General features: G+C 31.9%; 1 protein-coding gene across 2 annotated transcripts; it reads left to right on the forward strand.

The window, feature by feature from the left end:
* LOC134271712 (uncharacterized) lies at positions 1–21,389 on the forward strand. Of its 2 annotated transcripts, XM_062753921.1 has the most exons (13): positions 1–138; positions 3,542–3,736; positions 5,573–5,680; positions 5,790–5,856; positions 5,956–6,140; positions 6,229–6,252; positions 8,343–8,381; positions 9,254–9,745; positions 14,517–15,014; positions 15,278–15,526; positions 16,052–16,303; positions 19,526–19,641; positions 20,055–21,389. In XM_062753921.1, exons 2-13 carry the CDS (start codon positions 3,544–3,546, stop codon positions 21,282–21,284), a joined length of 3,453 nt encoding a protein of 1,150 aa, XP_062609905.1. In that variant the 5' UTR covers positions 1–138; positions 3,542–3,543; the 3' UTR covers positions 21,285–21,389. The 2 variants fall into 2 exon arrangements, with proteins under 2 accessions (XP_062609905.1, XP_062609906.1); XM_062753922.1 differs by lacking the exon at positions 6,229–6,252.
* Positions 21,390–24,238: the final 2,849 nt, after the last annotated feature.

Raw genomic sequence — 24,238 nt, forward strand, 5'->3', positions numbered from 1 at the left:
CTAAACAGCCTGTCAAGCAAACAACAGACGTCAAGATATAATCCTGCTGTTATTTGTAGTAGGAATGTTTACAGAAAAGATGTTTCGTTCTACATGAATACTTATCCAAAGAAAAAGATGCATTTAAGCATGAAAAAAGTGAGTATTAGGTTATTGCTTTTTTTCGTTTTGCTGATTTTAAGGGTTAAGGTAATTAATGTTAAAAAAAGATTATTAGAAATCAAAACAAGTCTAAAAGAATCAATTGGTCGATCTTCACATTTTTGAATCTCAGACACGGGACATTTGACTTTGGACAGCGTAATTTTCAAGTAATTGCACATGGCAAAAACTAAAATAACAAAAAAATATTCTGTAGTGTTGATTTTTTGTACTCGATAATATCAAGATGAAATTCATGTCTTATTATCCAAATTTGCCCCGGCAAGTCATGCTATAATTATTTGTATTTTACTCATACAACACATTTCTTTTGGAAAATCATGAGCATAAATAACACAAACAAACTTCTTTTTGTCAGAAATCAGATATATTTCTCATAGATTTGCATTTTCATTGGTAACCTGAATAATGCTTGCGTGTACCAAGTACATGGGGATAATTGCATAAGATTTTGTCATAAGGTAAAAAAAAAGTGTTTGCTATCTAAAAATTTTACAGATAATATTTCTCGTTCTTTATAAATATACTTATTCAAAGAAAAGCTGCATTTTTTGCTAAAGAAAGTAAGTATACGTATACATTTATTCCTTCTTTCGTTTTGCTCTGAAGTCAAGGTCAGAGGAGACGTTTCTAAAAATCTGTTTTGTATATCTTTGTAATGCATGGAAAATATTCAAAATTTGAATTACATTTTGATTTCTAAACCAGTTTCTAAACGTTTTCAAAAAATCCAGGCACTTAAACATTTGAAATTGGAAAATCATTTTTCCTCCCAAATGGATTATAAGAAAAACTACCCCTGGTATCTTGCAGAAATGCCTGGTAAGGTACCTCAAATTTTTGTGAGTAAACATGTTTAAGTAGCAATACTTCTATGACAAAATCCTGGAAAATTTTATCTATCATTAAAGAACGTCTCGTTTATCCTTAAGGGTCAAGGTAATTAAGTTTGAAAAAAGATCGTTATTAATCAAAACATTAAAATAAAAACTCAATTTAGTTAATATTAACTTTCTTGAGAATCTCAGACACGGGACAGCTGGCTTCGGACAACAGACTTTTCAAGTAAGTGAACATGACAAAAACTAAATAACAAAATTATATTCTGTACTGCTGATTTATTGTACCCGATAATCACAATTATTCTTTTTAAGTTCAGCTTTCATTCCTTGAATTAAACACCAGTCTGACAACATTGAGCTTGTACATGTTTTTTGCCAAATAACGCAAGACATGTTTGTTCCAAAAATATGTCATTTATTATGAAATGACAACATATAATATAATAATACATAAAACTGAATAAAAAAGACTGGAAGACAATGTAACCTTAAAACACATTTCCGGAGAAAAATTATAGAACAATTATGCAATAACAATAAGTATCCCAGTATGTGATTATTACATAACATATATAACTTGGCAAAATAGGTGGCCTCCAAAATATGGCGAATATGACTAACAATATAATATACATCTAAAGGAATTATTTACAATGAAAACATAGACGTATATGAGCTTGAGGTGGCCTAATGTTTGGGGATGGAGGTGGGTAATCCAAAAAAAATTTCAGCAAATGTTTGGCCGTCTTGTCTTTACAATAGCAGTACAAATAATGATGTTAGTTCTCTTATCTCAAAAGGATAAATTTACCGGGGGTCCCCACGGGTTTACAGATAAAGAGGCACAAAGTGGGGAAATACAAATTAACATACAATACATGAAACTTAACTAAAAATAATTTTATTAGCATAAAATATCATTTAAGTTCAGCTTTCATTCCTTGAATTAAACACCAGTCTGACAACATTGAGCTTGTTTTTGCCAAATAACGCAAGACATGTTTGTTCCAAAAATATGTCATTTATTATGAAACGACAGCATATAATATAATACATAAAACTGAATTAAAAAGACTCGGAGACAATGTAACCTTAAAACACATTTCCGGAGAAAAATTATAAAAAATTTTGCAATAACAGTTAGTCTCCCAATATGTGACTATTACATAACATATATAATTCAGATAAAATATCATATTTGTACAATTTACACTATACCGTACAAATGTATGTACATGCACTTGGTAGTGCAGAGAGATTGTTGAATTGTTCGATTCCAGTGTCACCCTTTTAAAATAGAAAACAACATTATTCTTTTTTTTTTCTTTTTTTAAGTACCTTCTTGGAAAATAAATAACTTTGGACAAGCAAAAACATGCCTTCCATGTCTTAAATTAGATAACACCATATCATATTTTGTACTCCGCATATACGCAGATAGACGCAAATCAAGATTTTTTTAAGGATCGAGGAGAGGGGGAGAAACGAAGAGCAATGTGATTTCAACTATAACAGTAGAATAATAACTGTACCTATTTTCGACCTTAGTCATATTCCCCTTAAAAACACATTCTCCTTTGAAAAAAAAAATACAAAACTATTAAACTTTATTGCATCGAATGAAGAATTTGTATTAACATCGTGGCCCTTTTAAAAAAACTGGATTTCAGAGTTAATTACACGAAACTTTTAATTCCGTTTAAATTGACCTATACACGAATTCGTATTCCACCAAACATTTACTTATAATTAACATTTGAAATGTTTTTAAATAGTTTGCATGTAAATGTGTCATCAATATCAGTTACTAGTATTTTATCTTTGAAAAATTGAAAAGGGAATCTTTAATTGTTTCCTTTCATTAAATTCTGACTGAAATCTGAAATTCATAGGATAAAGTTAGTTCAGAAATGTACTTTCGGATTTTTTCAAATAAACTTTTGCAAATTTTAATTCCTTTTTATGAATTTTTCTTATTATACATGCAATTTTTTTAAACATAAAACAATTTTTCTATTTTAGTAAGAATAAAAAGGAAGGAAGACAATAAATACAATGTATAGGTTTAATAGCTTTGTTGAGGCTTGGCTTTTCGTTATATTTAGGACTAAACAATTTGCCCACTAAATGATGTTACAAAAAGTGTCCAGGAGTACAGAAAAAATCGTAAAAAATGTAACGTACATGTATGTTCAGAATGTAATCATCTTCGCCCTTTAGAACGTTTATCATGGAACCAAAGATCACGAATATTACAATTTTGGTACATGTTACATCAAATGCTAAGGATTAAACGTTTCCTTGCTACATGTACATGCTTATTTGTGAAAAAAAATTCTCCGATGACCAATTTTGAAAAAAAACTTAAATATAAGCTCATTTTAGATATAAATAATCTTGATCATTATGGGTTACGACCTCACTCATTTTGTAAAATTCTTGTTATATTCAGCTGCAGGCAAAAAGAACTTCGTACAGTCCAGAAACAAAAAAAAATTAGAACAGTGTTTTATAAGATCGTTATTATACATTTGCAGGAATGACCTACAACGGTTTTGGTTATACCGTCAATTCTTGTCCTCTAAATGAGACAGAATTCAATGAAAGTGCAAAAAGACTCAACTGCAGTGTGGATGAGAATGGGCGGAGTCAGTACACATGTGTTCCAAATACAAACAAAACAGCTCTCGTGGAGTTTTGTTACAAGTTTACTGTGGGGTTGTATGAAAAAGGTAATATTCTGTGACAAAATTGTAAATATGCCGAAATCAAAATCCTTATAGGGCGCTTTTAGGTTAAAAATAAAACTGTCCATGGAATTTTGGTAAAGACAAATCTTGTAGTCGCTGATGAGAATGACTCCAGGTAATTCAATCAATGTTCTCCAGAACTACAGTAATATTGTTGAAATATTTCTCAATATTGCCTAGTTGCCCAAGACCTTAATACTGCCTTAATTCAACATACAAAGAATTTGAGGTGATAAAAATATATTTAAAAAATCCCAAAATTTCAGATTCAAAGTCAGATTTAAGAGATCCTATATAGTTGATGCATGTTCTACTGTCGGTGTTTTTTTATATATTAAATTAAATACGCATGTTAATTTATATATATGCAGCTAATGTGTCTCGCATTAGAAAGGCTTTGGCATTCTTTAATATAAATAAAGGCACTATTTCTAATTTTTTCATCATGGTAAACGAAAATGTTTATATACTAGTACAGTTTACATGTATATTTGCTTTATATTCCCATTTCAGAGTACAAAGTGTATTAAGAATATATTTCAAATTTATTAGATTTATATGCAATTGAATATCAATAAATATGTATATTTGCAACGTATAATGCCGAATACTATATTTGTTAATATAATGCATGAAACTAAATTTATGTTAACCTAGCCAGTAAAAAGAAGTGACTCAATAACAAAACTAAATTTCAAATTAACACGAAACAGTTTAAATGCATAACAATCTTTAATTTATTATCATTATTTTTATACCCCCGTTAACGAAGTTTCGGGGGTATATATTTTTTTGTCGTGTCCGTCCGTCAGTCTGTCTGTTTGTCCGCAAAACTTAAACCTTGCCCATAACTTTTGATTTAGTGTAGCCATGACTTTCGTATTTCACATGTGTATTCCTTGTGACGAGACCTTTCTTTGGGTACCACTAAATTTGACCTTTTGACCTTAACTTTGGAGTTTGGCCCACTTTTACATGAACATTTTAAACTTTTACTTCTGCCATATCTTTTGAGCAGTAGATACCAGGACATTTATATGTCACATATGTATTATTTGTTGCAAGACCTTTCATGCCAACAACCTTGATCTTTTGACCTTGACTTTGTAGATTTTTGTGAAAAACTTTAACCTTGACCATAACTTTTGAACGGTAAGGGAAAGGGCATTCATACTTCATATACTTATAATCCTAATAAAAATACACTTCATTGGATACCAAGTACTTTGACCCTTTGACCTGGACCTTTGAGTTTGACCTACTTAAAAAAAGCAAACTTTGACCATTATTTTTAAGGGGTTAGGGCTAGTGCTTTCATACTTCACATATTTAATCCTTTTGACAAGACCTTTTATTTGATAGCAAGAACATTTGACCTTTGACCTTGACCTTGGAATTTGACCTTCTTTAAAAAAAATCAACCTGGCCATAACTTCTGAATGGTTAGGGCTAGGGATTCCATACACTACATAAATATTTTATGTGGCAAGACCTTTCATTGGATACCAATTACCTTGACCTTTTGACCTTCACTTGGAGATTTTTTGTACTTATTGAAAAAACTTAAACATTGGCCTACTTTCAAATTTAACGATTGTTTTCCAGTGGGAATACCCTACTTTTGATACCAATTAATTAAATTTGCATAAAAGAAAAGTTTGATCTTTGCTATATTACCGTACGGGGGCATCAGTGTTTCACAAACACATCTTGTTTATAGAGAATGCGTAAGAAAATTACAAGATATAATTTCAAGGGTTTTTAAAATTATCCAGTTCTATTCTGCTTTTTAAAAAAAAATTAGTTCACTTTTTATAGGTAATTGTTTAGAGACACTTGGCTACGGATTCTTGGATCAAGTTAGTTGTCATCATTTCCAAGAAGGTTGTCCAGCAAATCATTTCAAAGGGACTGATTTGTACAAATGTGAGGAACGTGTTTTATTTTAAATATTTCGAACTTGTATCATGAAATCCGATTTGTTTTAAGATAACAAGAAAACTGGATTGCAATGTTTTATTTTCCCCAATTTTAGATCCTGAATGCCTCAATATCAACACACATCAGCAATGCTATTTTGCAGACCCCTCTTGTCCAAATACGTAAGGTCCAACTAAACTAAAAGAAATCATTTATACTTATATAAACTTAAACTTATATTCTTTAGATTGATTCAACTGAGCATGCCATTTTCATTGCAGATCACAATTTACCACTACAAACATAACTTTCAAACGAACAGAAGAACAAGTATTCTTAAACACAGGAGCTATCGTCGGTGGAATTGTGTCTGTCATTTTCTTTCTCTTCGTTATACTAGCAATAGTAATCCTAAGAAAAAGAAGATTAAGACATCGTATATACCAGAGAATTCGTATAAGATTCGGTATAAGTAATTTATTACATTTCCTTCGCTTTATAATGTTACTCAGATATTTCATGCACTATATATCACAATTTCTTTTCTTGGTTAGATACAAAGACAGACAACACTGAAGGTAAGAGAGAGAGAGAGAGAGAGAATATTTTAATAGGAAAATACTTATTTTTAAAGAGTAAAATTTAATTCATGCACATACATTATACATGTATAACAATTAACTGTGATTAATTTAGAACAATATTTATCTTCCATATTTTACAAGACAAATCTGAATACCTTGATGACCTCATTTAAATCTATAAAAAATAAAAAGTTAGTGTGGCATGAAAAATTAACTCAATTAAAGGTCAACGAACAGATATATATTGTCAATAGGCACAGAAGTGAAGAATGTATATTTAATAAAGTAATGTTAAAATTTCGTAGAAAATGTTATGAAATTTTGTAAAGATGAGATATATCGAGATAACAAACAGTATTGAAGCTCAAAAATCTATTAAACAATACAAGTTTTGAGCAAACACCGACCCCTAAAACATCACAGTTGGGATCAGATGCCATGGAGGCGCCCTTCCGCCTGGTCACGCCCGCAGTGTGCCCCTTGTCATGATTAGAAAAATCCGTCGACAATTCAGTGTGTAAATAATGGATTAACAATACGAGGGGTTATCAAAAAGTTCGTGGACTGAGGCTATAAAATTAGTACTAGGGAGTCTGTGCTTTGAAAATTTATATGGAACATAAAACAACAAAAAATAAAGAAATGTTGAAATGCTGAAAATTTTAGATTGAAACGTTAATTATTTGCCAAATTATTATAAAATTAAAACGACATAACATGATCACCTGGCGCCGTCGCCGTTAAGTTTCGTGACGTCCGACAACGTCATTATTTTTCAATGGCCACTTATTCTACCCTATACTCTTATTTTGATGAGATTCCCTGGAGCTGAGTAAGGACTTCAAACCGCCTTGTTTATATGACTTTACCATTCACGAACAACGGGCTTTCAATGAATATAATATTCCAGTTGGATTTATACATTGGGAGAGAGATCCTCGCTTGATTGTACCAGCATATATCGCTTTTGGGATTTCAGTATCTACGACACATGATCAACTTCATTTTTTGATGTGATTGATTTTTCACACCTTGACTACACATGGACATTAACTGAGAATGCTTTTTCTCTCTGAATCTATTATGACATTAAAAGACAAGTACTCTGGAAGCAGATTGTTTCTCTGTAGCCAGTTTAGACATTTCTTAGGTTTATACCAGTTTTTTCAGGAACAAAACTTTTTATTATGTTGGAAAAAAGAAACCCCTCCCCCTTTTGACGTCATTTTTAGGGCCTTGTTTTTTTGGACTTTCTTAAATTGTAAAATTTACGATATAATTACTTGAAATTCCAGAATGAAAAAAAAATTTCATAATTTATGGAATAATTGTGTCCCAACACATACCTGAATTAACGTGATTTTTGGATGTCAAATATTCATATCAACAGAGTTTTTTCTCAGTTACACATAGGTCACAAAAACGCCGTGTTCAAGGTTGCGCCGCCTGGACACACCATTGCTTACAAAAACATAATTGATATATTAAAAAATAAAATTTATGATTCATGGTTTATTCTGTAGATAGAAAAGATAATGATAACTAGATATTTTAAAATTCATTGATGTACCTAAAGCGGTTTTAATTTTATGGCGCTAGTCCACGAACTTTTTGATAACCCCTCGTAAGAATGAAAATTGTTAGTCAGCTTTTCATTTCATGATAGATTCATGATAGATAGATGGATTCATGATTAGATGCTGACAAAGTCATTGTATCGACCATAGAACTTACGAAATAATGACCTTAAACAGGACAGCTTAACAGAAGTGTTTGAAGATGGCGTATAACCATTGGTGAAATATTGGCATTACGTCTCATCGTTTACTTGAGTCACCTTAGCCCTGTTGTTCTTAATTAATATAAGTAGGGGTTACTTGTAAATTAAAATATGATTTACAAAAGTTTCTACTATGCAATACAATTTTTTCCGCAACATATTCTTATCTTAAATTTTGAACCACTGAAGTTATTACTATTATTATTATTACTTCTCAACTTTTCGTAAGAGGATTAAAAGTAAAAATAAAATATCTTGTTTGGAATATCAAACTTATGAACCTTGATCTATTATTGAATTTCAGTATTTGGAGGATATGTTTTATGGAGAACCAACGTATCAGGTAGGTAAACAATTGTTTATTTATGATTAAAACCGATATTATTTTTTTTCCATGCGTCATAGAACGTCCTTTCTCCCCCCGTTGTGATTTGTTGAGTATTTGGTTTTAGTTCTTTAGATATCGTATTTGAAATTATATGTACTTACTCTTTGCTATGTATATCTCAAACTCTTCATCTTACAATCTCAAAGGTAAGACAATTCTTATGGTAATCCTTTCAAGCTAATAAAAAGTACAGTTTAGGGATTAAGTTTTGAAAACTATACGCATATATTAATTAAAAATAAAAACCAAAAATCGGGGTCTATGCACTTCTTTAGGCGCTACGAAGCATTTAACATGACCTTTTTGTTTTGTAATCTTCATCAATTTTTTTTTCTAATCTTCATCAATTTTTCAAAGTTTTTCTTCTATAATCTTTTTTTATTCAAATAAATTATGGGAACAATTACAATCTTTTCGTCTTCAATAGTAACTTAAAATTTTTGAAAAAAAATTTTCTACTTACTTTGCATAATCAACTACATGTATATGACCTTTTTGCACTCCAAAATGTCATTTTTTGGCATTAAAAATTAAACTAACAGTAAAATCATTTGAAAATAATGACTTGTGTATCGAATCAACTGAACTCCATATATGCAGGTGATGAAGGTATATTGCTGCAATTGTAAGGGATGTTGATGATTGAAAATTTAAAGTCATCACATTTATCATTGAGCTTAGTTGTTAGATTAACATTAACGTCTTTTTCAAATAAAATATCCAAATATGAAATAGATGTGTCAGACTCTGCGGTGTCTTTTATATCAGTCTCACTGGGAAATATCGAATCGACATAGGAATTTTCATTTTTATCTTTATTTTTTCAGACGTCTTTTCCAAATTGACACCCGACGAAGTATGCATATTACTTTGCTTTTTGTCCACTGACTCGGATTGCCCTAATTTCACGAAAACCGAGTCGTGCGAGTGGCTGAGAAAACTTAACGTAATACGGCTGCAAGTGTATGGCAAAAGAAATAGATTAACTACAGACAAAGTTCAAAATTCAGTGACAAAATTGAAATCTATCAAATTCCTTTATGATGACGAGGGAGAGCTGCGAATTACTAAGGAAGTCTCAGACGAAACCATTTACCGTATTGGGAAGCAGTCTCGTGACATTTTATTTCATATATCTAGTTTCATGACAGCTAAAAAGTATCTGAGATCAATGGAATACAATCGAAAGATTGACGAGAAATGTGTTAACAGTAACGATACTGTCGGGAATTCCGTACTAATAAGCCGTCTGCAGATGGACATCATTTCTCATCCTACTATTGAAGATACATCGATATTTCCCCTTGTCTCTCAGATATGTAAGTACGACAACATGGCAACATAAAGAGTAATTGTATTCTGTAGACCAAAAGTATTTCGAATTGTTACCAACATTAACATTTTTTTTTTCCTCGCATTTTTCACGTTCACAAACCGATACTTTGAATTAGGATAGGATTTGTTTTGTAATTTTAAGGCCATTTAAAAAAAAAGATCTTTGTTTGCCTTCTCCCGACCCAAGGTAAAGAAATTGGATCGGTAGGTACATGTAGGTAGGAAACTTCTTAAGGAAAATTTCTCTAATGTATTTGTTGACGGGATAAGAGGATTAATAAAAAATGTCCTGGAGTGGAAAAAAATTGATATGGCCATTTTCTACAAGTCGATCTTGATAAGGCAAAGATGCCCTTCCATTCGAAAATAAAAATGAAAGGCCGAGACACGATATTTATATCAAAGCTATTTATCTAAAATCGTTTTCTTTCTCTTTTCCAGTGAATATTCCCGAAATTATTCTGCAAAAAAGCAAGAATGAACAAATAGAATATTTACAGAGATTGCAGACAGGGGAATCTGTACATTGTAGAGGTTCAAACGACAGCTTCGAGCACATACTTTGGAAATGGGAATATCTACAAGATGCAAGACCTAACATAGTTAGATCCTGCATCGGCCTCCATGAACATAGTGACATATATATAATCGGCAACAAGGCATATAGAGAACCAAATAATAAGATTAATTTAAAAAAAAAGAAATTTAAAATTCATGATGCTATGTTTCCTCTGCTGACTTAACGAGGCCCTATACTAGGCATACAAATTCGTTTTCACGCATGCAGCCGGTTTTTTAAGACAGGTCAAAGTACTGTAGGCAAAATTGCTAACGCACCATTTGTTAATTTTTATTTGTGAATTGAACATTTGCCGTATCGGTACTAGTACTTAGTATATATGATATGCCATTATTTCCAAATCAATGGGATTGACAAATGTCTTGGTATCTTGAAAATACCCTTGAATGACCTTCTTGTCCGAAAACCAATTTCTAGCTATGCACTGCGCACCATTTTTGCACAGATATGAAATTCTTAATCACTGCAGGTTGCACAACAGTATTAATTTCTGCTATATATTCTTACCAAAAATGCGCAAGTTTGAGTAGGTGTAATAAATTCAAAACAAACTTCTCAGAAGTTTCCTTTTCAGATCTTGTAAAACCATTTTTTATAAAGATTTGAGTACCAAAAAATACATAGCCATCCAGCAAGGCACGCAAGTTTGTTTCGGTCGAAGTCGAGCAGGTGTTTGAAAATCTAGTCCAGGGCCTAATCACTCCCCACTCTTGACAGAATATAGAAAAATCAGCAGGCCCTAAATTTTAATAAATCTGGTCAATACAGGAAGTTTAAATGTTGATTTTCATCTCATAAAAAAATTTAGCTCCAGTCTCGTATCAAAATGCCTCAATCGGAAGGGAAAATTCCGGGATTATTTTCCGTCAGCCATGATTTGACGTGAACCAAAGTGTAATACTGTTATGACACCTGCAATTAAACTTGAATTTTTTCCTAGCCGGTATATTGCTATTTTCCCGATCTATGATGATTATTTAATGTATTTACCAAGTTTCATAAGACTGCGTCCCAAGACAGGAAAATTACGGGCAAAACTCCGTGACAGGGGGCTTCGCGGTGAACACGGATTTCTAAAAATATGGCAAAAGTTGAACTGTATGTAATGATCTTGCGCGTTAAACTTGTGCGGTTTTTCCGTTTTAATTTTTTAATGGGTGCATACTGATTAACATGAGGATGATAAATTGTTCAAAATAAGTTTGCTTTTTATAACAGGGCGAAAGAAATTGTTTTTGTCATAAGGTTGGGGGTGGGTTTAAAAAGGGCATTGAAAAAATAAATATTATTGAAATAATAAGGTGTTTCTGCTTAATTAGGATTGACTTGCCTCGATAATTATTTTTTCCGACCGGATTTTTTTTTATCTGTTACCAATGTGTTCCAAATAAACCGATGTTTACACATATTCAGAATTTTTATTTTGCTCCGAGTGTGGTCTAAATTTTTTAAATTTGTAGATTTTAAAATTATTTATGAGTATATAATGTTAACGAGTGTGATGGCAAGGTATTTTTTAAGCTGTCCTCCAAATTTCATGCATTTCTCTAAAACCGATACATCCAAATCAGGCCGTGGTGTGGCCAACATAATTTATTTTAGAGCAAATCTGGACTAATTTTCTTTGCTCCATTAAACACGAACGAACAGCAATGACGGTCCGAAAAATGCCATTATTTCTCATTTTCCGTCTAAACTCACAAAATAAAAAGTTAATTCTTAGACTACAATATTTCTAAGTATAAAATTCGGTTTTACTGCAGGTTGCACAACAGTATTAATTTCTGCTATATATTCTTACCAAAAATGCGCAAGTTTGAGTTGGTGTAATAAATTCAAAACAAACTTCTCAGAAGTTTCCTTTTCAGATCTTGTAAAACCATTCTTTATAAAGATTTTAGTACCAAAAAATACATAGCCATCCAGCAAGGCACGCAAGTTTGTTTCGGTCGAAGTCGAGCAGGTGTTTGAAAATCTAGTCCAGGGCCTAATCACTCCCCACTCTTGACAGAATATAGAAAAATCAGCAGGCCCTAAATTTTAATAAATCTGGTCAATACAGGAAGTTTAAATGTTGATTTTCATCTCATAAAAAAATTCAGCTCCAGTCTCGTATCAAAATGCCTCAATCGGAAGGGAAAATTCCGGGATTATTTTCCGGCAGCCATGATTTGACGTGAACCAAAGTGTAATACTGTTATGACACTTTAAAGGGGTCTGTGAGATTGTCACAGGAGTAGTCCCCCAGTTTAGAATCGAATAAACAAACTGTCATTCACTGACTCTCATATCTCATATTAATCATCTGAAACCTTAGTGTCCATGCCAAATCCACTCCACTTCCGGTTGTCTCAGTCTTGTGGAACAATATTCAACTTATTGTATGCTACTAACTTAATGCCGTGGTTAATTGTAGTAAACATTTTATATTGTTTAATCTATTTGGAACAATATTTCATGAGAGGAATTCATAAGCTTTTTATTGTTTTTAATTTTTGCAGATTTCTCTAAAAGACCCCCCTGCAGACGCCATACTGTCTGCTTTAGCACGCTCCTCTAGTGTCAACCGCCACATACGATGTAATTTTTTCCTGTGTTTTTAATTAGTAAAAATGTAAAGAACACAGATAAAAAGGAAAAAAAAAATTTCTTCGAAAATGGAACAGACACGATTTTGTTTTTCTATGAATTGGTCACACTTCAATAAACATAGTAGTTATTAATAAGTTTTGACAATAATATGCCTAATGTTTGTTAAAGTAACATATGCATATATCAATTGCATCATAAACAGGTTTTTCAAAGTAGAATATGAATTTTCTTAGGTGGTGCGTTAGCAATTTGTCAAGTGTATATAGACTGCATTTCCGTCACAATTGAATTTATGATAAAACAGATAAAAAGACAATAAATAACTATAAAATGTACCGAGTTGCATATTTAATTTAAAAGAAAAACATGCAATTCTCTTTTAACCATTCTCTTAGCATGGCATTTACAATTATAATCAAAAAATTAAAAAAATATATATATAATTATGCTTCATTTTCCGCCAAGATCGAGAATCGTAAACAGAAAAAAATAATAGAATAAAATAAAATATAAAATTTTAAATAAAAGGTCTTAAGGTACGTCCGTACTTTTAAAATTTTCTGTCAAACTTATAATTCTTTAATTTGAATACCTCAAATAAGTCATATACTCACCAAAACACCAATAAAAGACATATCTTTGCAGGTTAATTTTCATACAACATGTCTCAGAGTACATACCTCTAAAACTTCAACAGCCAAAACTGATCTTAAAGAAGTGATATATCATATTTCATTTAGCTATGCACCAAATCACATTAAATTTATGCTAAAACTTGTGAAAATCAAAAATATTCATTTGCCAAGATAATATCTGAAATCTTTATTAGAAAATATTAACAAATTGATGTTGAATCTGTCCACGTCTTTCAGAAAAAAATCTCAAAATTTCTTTATTTTTAATATTTTTCAAAATAGAAAGTGTTTATTAGCCATTTTTTCTTTAAAAATATTTAGAATTACACCTAAGGTTAACAAAAACAGATGTCTATTATGTTCAACCAGATAAATTTAACAAAATAACCTTTTGAAATATCAATTTTTCAATCATTCTTTGCAAAAATTTTTAAAAAGTAAAATCTTAAAAGATGATATAGGCTTTAAAATCAATCAAAATAGACCTCAAATTTGCTTGTTTAAAAAAAATCAAAAAGCATTAGTTCTATAAAGGCAATACAGAATTATGTGTCTGGGTATGTACTAAATGACATGGAGGAGGAACCTCATCGGTGTGCTCCTTGGCACGATCAGACAAACGGAAAAATCCGTAGACACTTTACTATGAAAAAATGGGCAACCAGAAATTTGTATACAAATATCTGTCATCCTTCGACATAATAATGGATTGTATTTGCTGTCATGAATTTTCAAAATGATGAATTAAATTGAGAATGTTGATATTCCTTGTTTCATCAACACATTTGCCAATGGCTTGGTTGTTTTAAGAAATTGTTCGTAAATAGAACATGAATCTGTGATTGGCGTATTGCTTAATGTTAAGAAATTCAGTAAAATAAGAGATTTTATCGAACATGTTAATAATACATTTGTATACAAACATTATATTAAAACTTTGAATTCCAGGCAAATACCATGCCCTCTCTCATGAACTTCGAAGTCTTCTTTACAGCCTTCTTCTGCTGGGAAAATACGCGCTTAAAGTCAATGAGGAGTCCCATGCAGCAATTTTTAACAAACTCAGAGAACGATATTTTACAGATCTACCAAAGTGTACTGACATAGGGATACCCGCCGAATCTCTGTCTGAAATATCACAAACACAAGAAAATGAATTCACTTTTCAATCAGACACCATACGACATGACGTCATGTACGCGTTTGTAACAGAGTGTTTGACTGAGGACGGTGATCTCGAGTTTTTCCTCTCGACAGCATCGCATCAGGTGATATTAGAATATTGTAGGAGCTGGAAATATGAGAGAAGTGAAGGAGAAAGGTGTCTGTATGTTCCAAGCTGGCCTGAAAAGCTTTATGACCTTTTCATAGACCGTCTACAGATTGACACCATTATACACTGTCAGGCACCGGATAAAGTGTTTTGCGACGCAATCCAAGCCCGTTGTATGCTTTTGAAATTTTGTTTTCTCTTATGATATCAGTTCAAAGAATTTGTTTTTTGATAACATAGAAAATAAAGTGTATATGCCGTCTTGGTTGGCCGGCTTGCAAATACTAGATAAATAAACTGGCTTCAAAACTTTTAAAGTTATTTAAATAAAAAAAAGTTATGTATTTTAAACTTTATCTGAATATATTTCAAACAGCATTTAAAATGTAGCATGGTGATGCCGATTTTGTCAAATAATTTTTTTCATATTTGCTAGTTAACTTTCCAAAGGAAATCACAGACTGGAACAAAGTGGACAAACAACACTACGTGGAACTCTCCAAAAGAGGAACACAGACTGTCCACCAAGTTCGGGGTATGATTGTAGGATGTGCCGGAGCCGGGAAGACTACGCTTCTAAAACGCCTACTTGGGCGTTCTACTGAAGAGATCCTGAACGTGAAACCAACAAAGGGGTTGGATGTACATGAGGAAATATTTGAAATTAGTAATGGAAAATTAGAAGGTAAATTTGTCTTTGCTTTCCTTTTGCTTGTGTTATTCCTAAGAAAAAAATGTTCAAAATTGTATTTGTCAATTTCTTCATTAATGATCTATCATTTATTATAGCTCTTTAGTAGTCTATACTTGTGTATATATTTAGAAAACATTTAATGTTTAAATAAATTTGTCTTCCGAGCAAGACAAAGGCGATTTTTTTCAACACACACACACACACACACACATTCTGCAATATATATATATATATATATATATATATATATATATATATATATATATATATATATATATATATATATATATATATATTTGAAATTGCGTATATGTGTTGTTTTTTTTTTATTGTGTGACAATTTTTTCATGTAAATTAAGTATCATATTCTTATAACACTGAAATAAAGCTGATCAAGGTTTCTTAACTTACTGTTTACAGTGTAAAATGTTCGTTTAGTCTCTTTCTTCAATTTCATCATTCTAACTTTCAAGTCACAATTCTGCTTCCTGAGATACGGTTTTTTTCACCTTGTAGAGAGTCTTCGTGCTGACAATCTCAAGATCTTTGAAAAATTCAATGGAAACGAGATAAACGAAAGTGCCATCAAGACTGTAACTTTTTTTGACTTTGGAGGACAATGTGCGTACTATGCCTGCCATCAGATTTATCTTACACGGAGAGCCTTTTATGTTTTGGTTTTGGATGCTTCAAAAAATCTTACACAGGTTGTCGATGAAAGAGTGTGTGATCAAAAGGGGACTGTATTTTCTGGATGGACATATGGAAGTATATGACTTTAACATTTATTGTTCCATTCCTTCAAGTACTACATTAATATTAATCAGCAATTACAAAAAGGACATGACCTTATAAAAATATACAAAAAAATACTGAAATTAAGGGGTTTTTTTAGTTTCCTTGGAAATATAGCCAGTATTGAAAATGATAACATATAAATTCAGATTTTTAAATTGAATGCAACATTTGAGGTCATGAAATATATATTAGGGTGAAAAGAATGGCATTTTATACCGCCAAAACGTAATTAATTTTATGTACATAATGATTTTAAATAAGTAAAATTTTGTTTTTCTATCATATTATAAGAAAAATAATGAAATTTATTTAAAATCATTGTAAAAATTGCTTATAAAAATATCGTGATATTATCGTGATATTCTGGGAAAAAATCGATACGAAATTTTTTGCGATACCCATACCTATTTAACCCCCCTCCTCCGATCCCCATTTAACTTTCAATTTGCTTCCGACGCCAGTGACTTCAAAATATTTTAACACCTTTTTTCATTCATGAGAAAGGGTAATACAAATACAAATGCAAATTCTTGCTTTAAAATTTTGTGTTTTAAAAATACCTGCGAACATTGAATTTTAAAAAAATCCCCCAGGGATGTATTTTGTATAAATGTAATGTATTCATCCAGTGATTTTTCATCCGAAATACGTACAGGTTCTTTTAGCGCTCTCGATACTTCAATTTCTTTCCCTTAAGTATGCGTGCACTTTGAATTATTTTCGAAAGATTATGATAAATTGGTATATTCCAAACAACTATCTTTAAAATTACTGACAATTTTGATATTTTTTAATAGTCAATGAACGTAACGCTGGTGTCCATATGTACTTAGGAACAAAGACAAATATATAATATATATCGAGAGTATTTCAAATTTTAAAATTCTGTATTAATGAGAAACAAGCAATACATGTAAGTGTAAGAATATGCTACAGACCTCCAATATAAAATGATAAATACCGAATAACAATAAATCAAAATCGACTGAAATAGCTTTTCATAACACGTGCGAGGGGCTATCAAAAAGTTCGTGGACTAGCGCCATAAAAATAAAACCGCTTTAGGTACATCAATGAATTTTAAAATATTTAGTTATCATCATCTTTTCTATCTATAGAATAAATTCCAAATCATAAATTTAATTTTTAAATAAATAAGTAAAGTTTTTGTAAGCAATGGTATGTCAAGGTGGCGCAACCTCGAAAAGGACGTTTTTTCGACTTAAGTATAACTAAGATAAACTATTTTGATATAAACATTTGACATCCAAAAAATACAGGTATGTGTTGGGACACTATCATTCCATTAAATGTTGAATTTTTAACTCATTCTGGAAGTTCTATGAAATTTTATTGTAAATTTTACATGGAGTATCCAAACAAATATTGCCTTGAAAATGACGTCAAAGGGGGGAGGGGTTTCCTTTTCCAACATTCTATAAAGATTTGCCCCTGGAAAAACTGGTATAACATAGTAAATGTTTAAGCTGGCTACGGAGAAATAATTTATTTGCATCCAGATTACTTGTTTTTAATGCCAAAATAGATTCAGAGAGAAAAGGAATGTTTAATTAATGTCGATTTGTAGTCGTCAAGGTTTGAAAAAACTATCACGTCAAATAATGACGTTGATCATGTGTTTTAGCTATATAGAACTCAAAAAAAATATGCTGGCACAATCAAGCGAGGATGCCTCCCAGTGTATATTTGCAATAATATATGCATTGAAAGCTGCTGTTCATGACATTTTAAAGTCATAAAAACAAGACGGATTAAAGTCCTTACTCATCTCTAGGGAATCTCATTGAAATAAGTGTACGAGATAGAAGAAGCGGACATTGAAAATTAATAACGTTGTCGGGCGTCATGAAACTAAGCGGCGACGGCGCCGGGTGATCATATAATGCCGTTTTTATTTTATAATAATTTGGCAACTAATGAACGTTATCAAGCTAAAATTTTCAACATTTCTTTATTTTTTTGTTGTTTTATGTTCCTTATAAATTTTGTGAGCTCAGACAATATAGTACTAATTTTATAGCCTCAGTCCACGAACTTTTTGATAACCCCTCGTAAATCAAATTCTTGTAAACATCTTAAACATAAAAAAAGTTTTGTACCTAAATTTTAATTATAAATTTGAAAATGAATTGACCATCGATAGCTCGCAGATACTTGGCACGACGTCGAATTGGTCTGCTCAAAGCATGAATGTGAATAGATTTGAGTCACGTGTTCAGTGCTTTGTTATTCATAAGTCAAAGACGGGTTGGAATTTGTAAACAAGGTACCTTTACTATGGAGACAAGTACCCGTGGTTTTTCACCTTTTTGCAAAATAACAATTGAGCGCACGACTGTTTCAATTTCTTTCATGAATGTAAATGACTAGTATTACTTTTCACATTGACCGTATTTTGCACAACTTGAAAAGTCAATGCGCTCATATAAAAAAAGGGCTTGCAAAATGGGGGTGTGGCCTTATATCTATGAAAAATCGTTAAAAAAACGTACCCCAGCCATATTTCCTAATTAAACAGCAAGAAATTAAAAACGGAAAATGAAATTAATCAACTACAATGTTTGATGGACAGATGGAGGCAATAATATGTAGAAAATCTTTCATCTTATTTTTTGTAAATTATCGGGGGCCAAATGTGAACGTTTACCAGATGCATTCTTTGACATTATCACGTTCATCATTTATTTTGTTGTTGGGTTGCAAGAACGTGTTTTTCTTGTAAAGTATCCAAATATGAAACATATTTTTCTTCTACATGTATTTCGATTTCATTGCGTGATATTGAATCAATGTAGTTTTGAAAATGAATATCGTTAATTGACAAAACGTCTTTTTTTATTTTTGTCGAGTTGACGTCCACAGCAAGAGATTTCTCCTTTTCATGGGTTATTTTTTTAATAAATTCTATTTTATATTAATGTAAAATAAATATGCTACATGTACATATATTATTAAGCCCAATGAGTACCCCTTCTTCCAACAGATTGTAAATTTGATCTCCAGTAAGCAATGACTAATTTTCTAAATGCATATCCAAAGAAATTTCTAATTTTACAAATACAGGTTACTTTGACTGATTTGAGATTTGTATATTCCAAATAAGATGCAACTTTTGCTTCATTAATATCCTATTCATATTGATTCAAACTCTTTTCTCCATTCCTTTTTAAGATTATTTCCTATTTTGGTTGAACTCTATCCACACATACTGCTTTATAGAGGGTGGACAAGGGAGACATGTTGATGTTGTAATTGTGGCGTCACACTGGGACGAAAAAATCTACAAGGTACATGTTGTATTTTATTTTAGTAAAGCTTGTATTCCAATTTATTTTTCGAGTATTTTAAAATAATTTTCTTAATATTCCACTGAAAAATTATTCAATGAACCTTAAAGAGTTATTTTTCTTTTAATGTTTGCAGTGTATGGGTAATTCTAGGAAAATAATTCCAATTTTTGAAATTTTATTAAATATTTTTCTTAATATTATTGTGTTTCTTTATTCTCTCTTTTAAGGAGCAGTCAATAATAATATTATATTTTTAAACTTGAAGTTTTTTTTATACAGAGGTTGTAAAAAAAACCCTTGTGCTTTGAGCTTTATTTGTCCTGGTTTTAAGCAATAAATAAAATATAAGATGTATTTGAAAAGAATTTGAATTTTGCTTTAATTGTTGTTATATTGTCTTATAAACATAGGACAAGGCCGACTTGCTTGATTCACTCTTGGATGCACTTCAACATGTTTCCAATCTTTCTCAATATATCAGAGAAGACAGATGTTTCCCCACACAACTTTTGTCTGATCCAATAAGACAAATAGAAAAAATCCTTGTAGAAATAGCAGACCTGGATATATGGGAAGAAGATATCCCACATGAATGGTTGCTTTTTGATCATGAATTACAGTTAAATAAGAAGAAAAGGCATATTCTGCCTTTTGAAGAAATTACTGAAAAAATGTCGTTTATGGAGGAACAGAGAAAAGAAAAAGTGGAAGGAATGTTGCGGTATTACCATGACGCCGGAAAAATACTATATTTTAACGAGGAGGGGCTCAGTAAAAATGTCATTATTGATGTCCAGTGGTTTGTAGATGCATTCAAAATCATCATTACTGACCGAAACCACATCAAAGGAATTATTGCCACTATGAATGATTGGAATGAATACAACGATACTGGATACTTGAAGAAATCCCTTCTATGCGAAATTTGGAAAAAAGAAGATGAAAATTTGTTTAAAAACTTCGATAGAAAGGAACGCTCAGTCGACATCCAATTTGATAAGGATTCACGCTTTCTTTCGTATCACACAGAGGAATTGTTGTCTTATATGCAAAAGCTTGGATTATTGTTCATCGGATCGAGTTCTCTGTATGTTCCATGCATGAATAAAAGGAGTTTTAAAGAACGGAGAAAGCAATTAGGGGCAATTGATTCCCAAACATCAATTTTAGTTTTCTATTTCGAATTCTTCCCCTTCTTTATTTTCTGTCGACTTATAGTAAAATTGACACAGATTAAAAATTGGACGGTTCTTACAGATGGAGGCAAAAGTTGCTTATACAATAATGCAGCCATTTTTAAATTCAAAGAGCATTATATCTCAGTAGCCATGAAATCACCAACAATTCAACTGCAGATCTTTAAACCTGATTCTAAAGTTTTGAAAGATGTTACAATCTTAATCAGAAAAGAAATAGAACACAAAATCATGCAACTTACACGAACCTTTTACAAGCAACTTAAACACAAAGTAGGATATTCATGTAAGAATGACCAAAAAAAGATTCTGGGTTATAAAGTCAAAGATGACTTTTTGGAAGAGACATTGCTGCGGCCTGGAAGACGAATGACTTGTCCCCAACATCCTATAGATAAAAAGCATACTATCAGCCCGAATGACCTTATGTTGTGTTGGAAATAGGGAACAGTACTTTCTTTCAAAAATACATCATAGGTGCATTTCTACAGTTATACATTGTGCATGCATATGAAATATGGAAAACAATGGTTAAAATTAATTTAGATGAAAAATATTCATGTATGTACATATGCTAAAGAAAACACGTGTACTATTTGGTCATGAATTGTGTTCTCAACGTTTGGATTGTTTGGAATCGTTTGAAAAGTATTACTTCGATTGATATTTTCCTTCGATTAAAAAATGTCCTTACATTAATTCGGTTATTTTCGAGTTGAAGAGTACATCCTGGCAATCATGTAGATATTATAAACCAGTATGTCGATGATGCAAAAAATGTGTCCAATATATAAATATCTGTTTCACCTGTCTGTTTACTCCTTTCCTCAACGAAAGAGCGCACCAAAAGAGATAATCTCAAAACTTGTGTTCTTTATAGTTCAGAAACAGGTACTGAAGTGAATGGGTTTTATTTTTCTAAGATGAGAGCTTAAATTGTCCCTTGTAGAATCTACTGAAAAAATTATTTAATAGTGGCCGAGAGTGCATTTTAATATGGTAACCATAGGTTTCAACCACTATTGAAATACTACCAGTATTGAAAGAAAAGTTTCACCGCGTCAGAAACTTTATAAATAATTATTTCAATATATATTGGACCGGTCATGGTAGCCTAGTGGTAGAGCGTTCGCTTCGTGATCGGGAGGCCCGGGTTCGATTCTCGATCGCGGCGCCGCGTCATACCTAAGACGTAAACATAGGTAGTGACTGTTCCTTCGCCAAGCGCTCGGCACTAAAAGTGAAAGTCACGGGTCTTTCGAATATGACCTTAAAAACGTAGGTCCCGTGTCACGGTAGGCGCTGGCACGATAAAGAACCCTCACTGCTCAATGGCCCTGAGTGCCGAGTATAGGTCTAAATTTGAAACCCTACACCGGCATTGGTGACGTCTCCATATGAGTGAAAAATTCTCAAGAGGGACGTAAAACAATATACAATTAATCAATATATATTGGATTCATTGTTTAATGTACTATAGAAATCAATAATTTAACGAGGCCGAGTCTAATTATTTCTACCCTAGGGATTTCGATAGCATTTTGTTAGATTATTTTATTGTCATATTGATTGTTTTAAAATTAAAAAATCGAATGCTTACCACCCCGATTTCTTTGGGGGTAATCTCAAAAGTTGTCAACTTTCACCATTGAACCCTACCGGAAATTCTTGGAAAAGTGCCAAATTATCACATTTTTTCCATGTTTTTAGCTCACCTGAGCTGAAAGCTCAAGTGATCTTTTCTGATCACATTTTGTCCGGCGTCCGTCTGTCTGTCCTGCTGTAAACTTTTCACATTTTAAACTTCTCCTCAAGAACCACAGGGCCAATTTCAACCAAACTTGCCACAAAGCTTCCTTGGGTGAAGGGGATTCAATTTTGTTCAAATGAAAGGCCACGCCCTCATTCAAGGGGATATAATTTTGGAATTACTGAAAATTTGGTGGTATGCTTTAATAATCTTCTCAAGAACCACTGTGCCAGGAAAGATGAAACTTATGTGGAAACATCCTTAGGTAGTGCAGATTCAAGTTTGTTCAAATCATGACCCCCGGGGGTAGAGAGGGGCCAAAATGTCCGACCAAAGTTTTACATAGAAAATTATAGGAAAATTCTTTAAAAATCTTCTCAGGAATGACAAAGCCATAATTCATTATATTTATATGGAAGCATGCTCAGGCAGCGTAGATTAAAATTTGTTCAAATCATGACCTCTAAGGGTAGGGCGGGGCCAAAATGGCCGACCACAGTTTTACATAGAAATATATAGGAAAATTCTTCAAAAATCTTCTCAAGAATAGCAAAGCCATAATTCATCATATTTAAATGGAAGCATGCTGAGGTAGTGAAGATTCAAGTTTGTTCAAAGCATGACCCCCGGGGAGTAGGGCGGAGCCAAAATGACCGACCATAGAAATTTATCGAAAAATTCTTTAAAAATCATTTTCTAAAAAATAGCAAATCCATGATTGGTCACGGGACTTCTTTTGGATTTAAACTTTACAATAAAAAACATTTTCTACTTTTTCCTAGCTTTTGTGCTCAGGTGAGCGATGTGGCCTATGGGCCTCTTGTTTGTATTTCTGCCCTAGAGATTTCTTTTTCAGTTAAGTAGATGAAAGTTACTCTAAAAAGTCACCAAATTGCGAAATTTCAAAAACGTTAACCATCTAGTTTGATCTATGTCTTAATTTCAAAGTTTTTTTTTTTTTGATGCTCAATAGTTTTAAAATTGCCATATTGTGCTATAAATACATATCGGTGCAAATGAATTATAGGTGCATATAAAATGTTTCGGTAATATATAGCAATATTTAGATTGCTGCTATGTTTCTTCTGATGTTTTGTCATCACTTTTTGGTATAATATCCATGGACGTCTACGAACATATATATAAGCGAGCCATATGCCATTCTTCAGCGTCATGCATTGCTTACAAAATCGGAAAACATTGACTTTGTCAGAGCCATTTCAGCGTTTTTTTTTCGAAATTATTGTCGTAAAATTACATTTTCAAACCGTAGGTATTTCAAATAATGTTATTTTTTTATTAAAATCACAATATTTGGATAAGGTGTACTGTCGCACTGATGACTTTGTGAAATTAAACGGCTACGCAAAAGTCATGCGCACTCGAATTAGACCCGGCCTCGTTAATCCATATTGAAATCTTTATTTCAAAAGTAAACAATGTTTAACAGTGGTTGCAATCTTAATGAATCTCACCAACTATTGAAATAATTATTTCAATATTAATTGTAGTTCAATAGTGGTTTTTACCTATGTTTGTTATTGAAATGCACTCTCACCCACTATTGAAGTAATTATTTAAATAGTGGTTGTATTTCAATTGTGGTTTTTAAATATGTTTGTTATTGAAATTTATCCAAAACATTATG

Source organism: Saccostrea cucullata, unplaced genomic scaffold, assembly GCF_032062105.1.
Source record: "Saccostrea cucullata isolate Sc308-1 unplaced genomic scaffold, CSIRO_AGI_Scuc_v1 ctg1163, whole genome shotgun sequence".
NCBI classification, from domain to species: domain Eukaryota; kingdom Metazoa; phylum Mollusca; class Bivalvia; order Ostreida; family Ostreidae; genus Saccostrea; species Saccostrea cuccullata.

What these genes read in the sequence shown, in the direction of transcription:
- LOC134271712 (XM_062753921.1), top strand. Translation starts at nt 3,544, where the DNA reads ATGACCTACAACGGTTTTGGTTATACCGTCAATTCTTGTCCTCTAAAT. An exon ending in GACCCCTCTTGTCCAAATAC is followed by an intron (nt 5,857 to 5,955) that starts GTAAGGTCCAAC and finishes TTTTCATTGCAG; the next exon opens with ATCACAATTTACCACTACAA. An exon ending in TCCCCTTGTCTCTCAGATAT is followed by an intron (nt 9,746 to 14,516) that starts GTAAGTACGACA and finishes TTTGAATTCCAG; the next exon opens with GCAAATACCATGCCCTCTCT.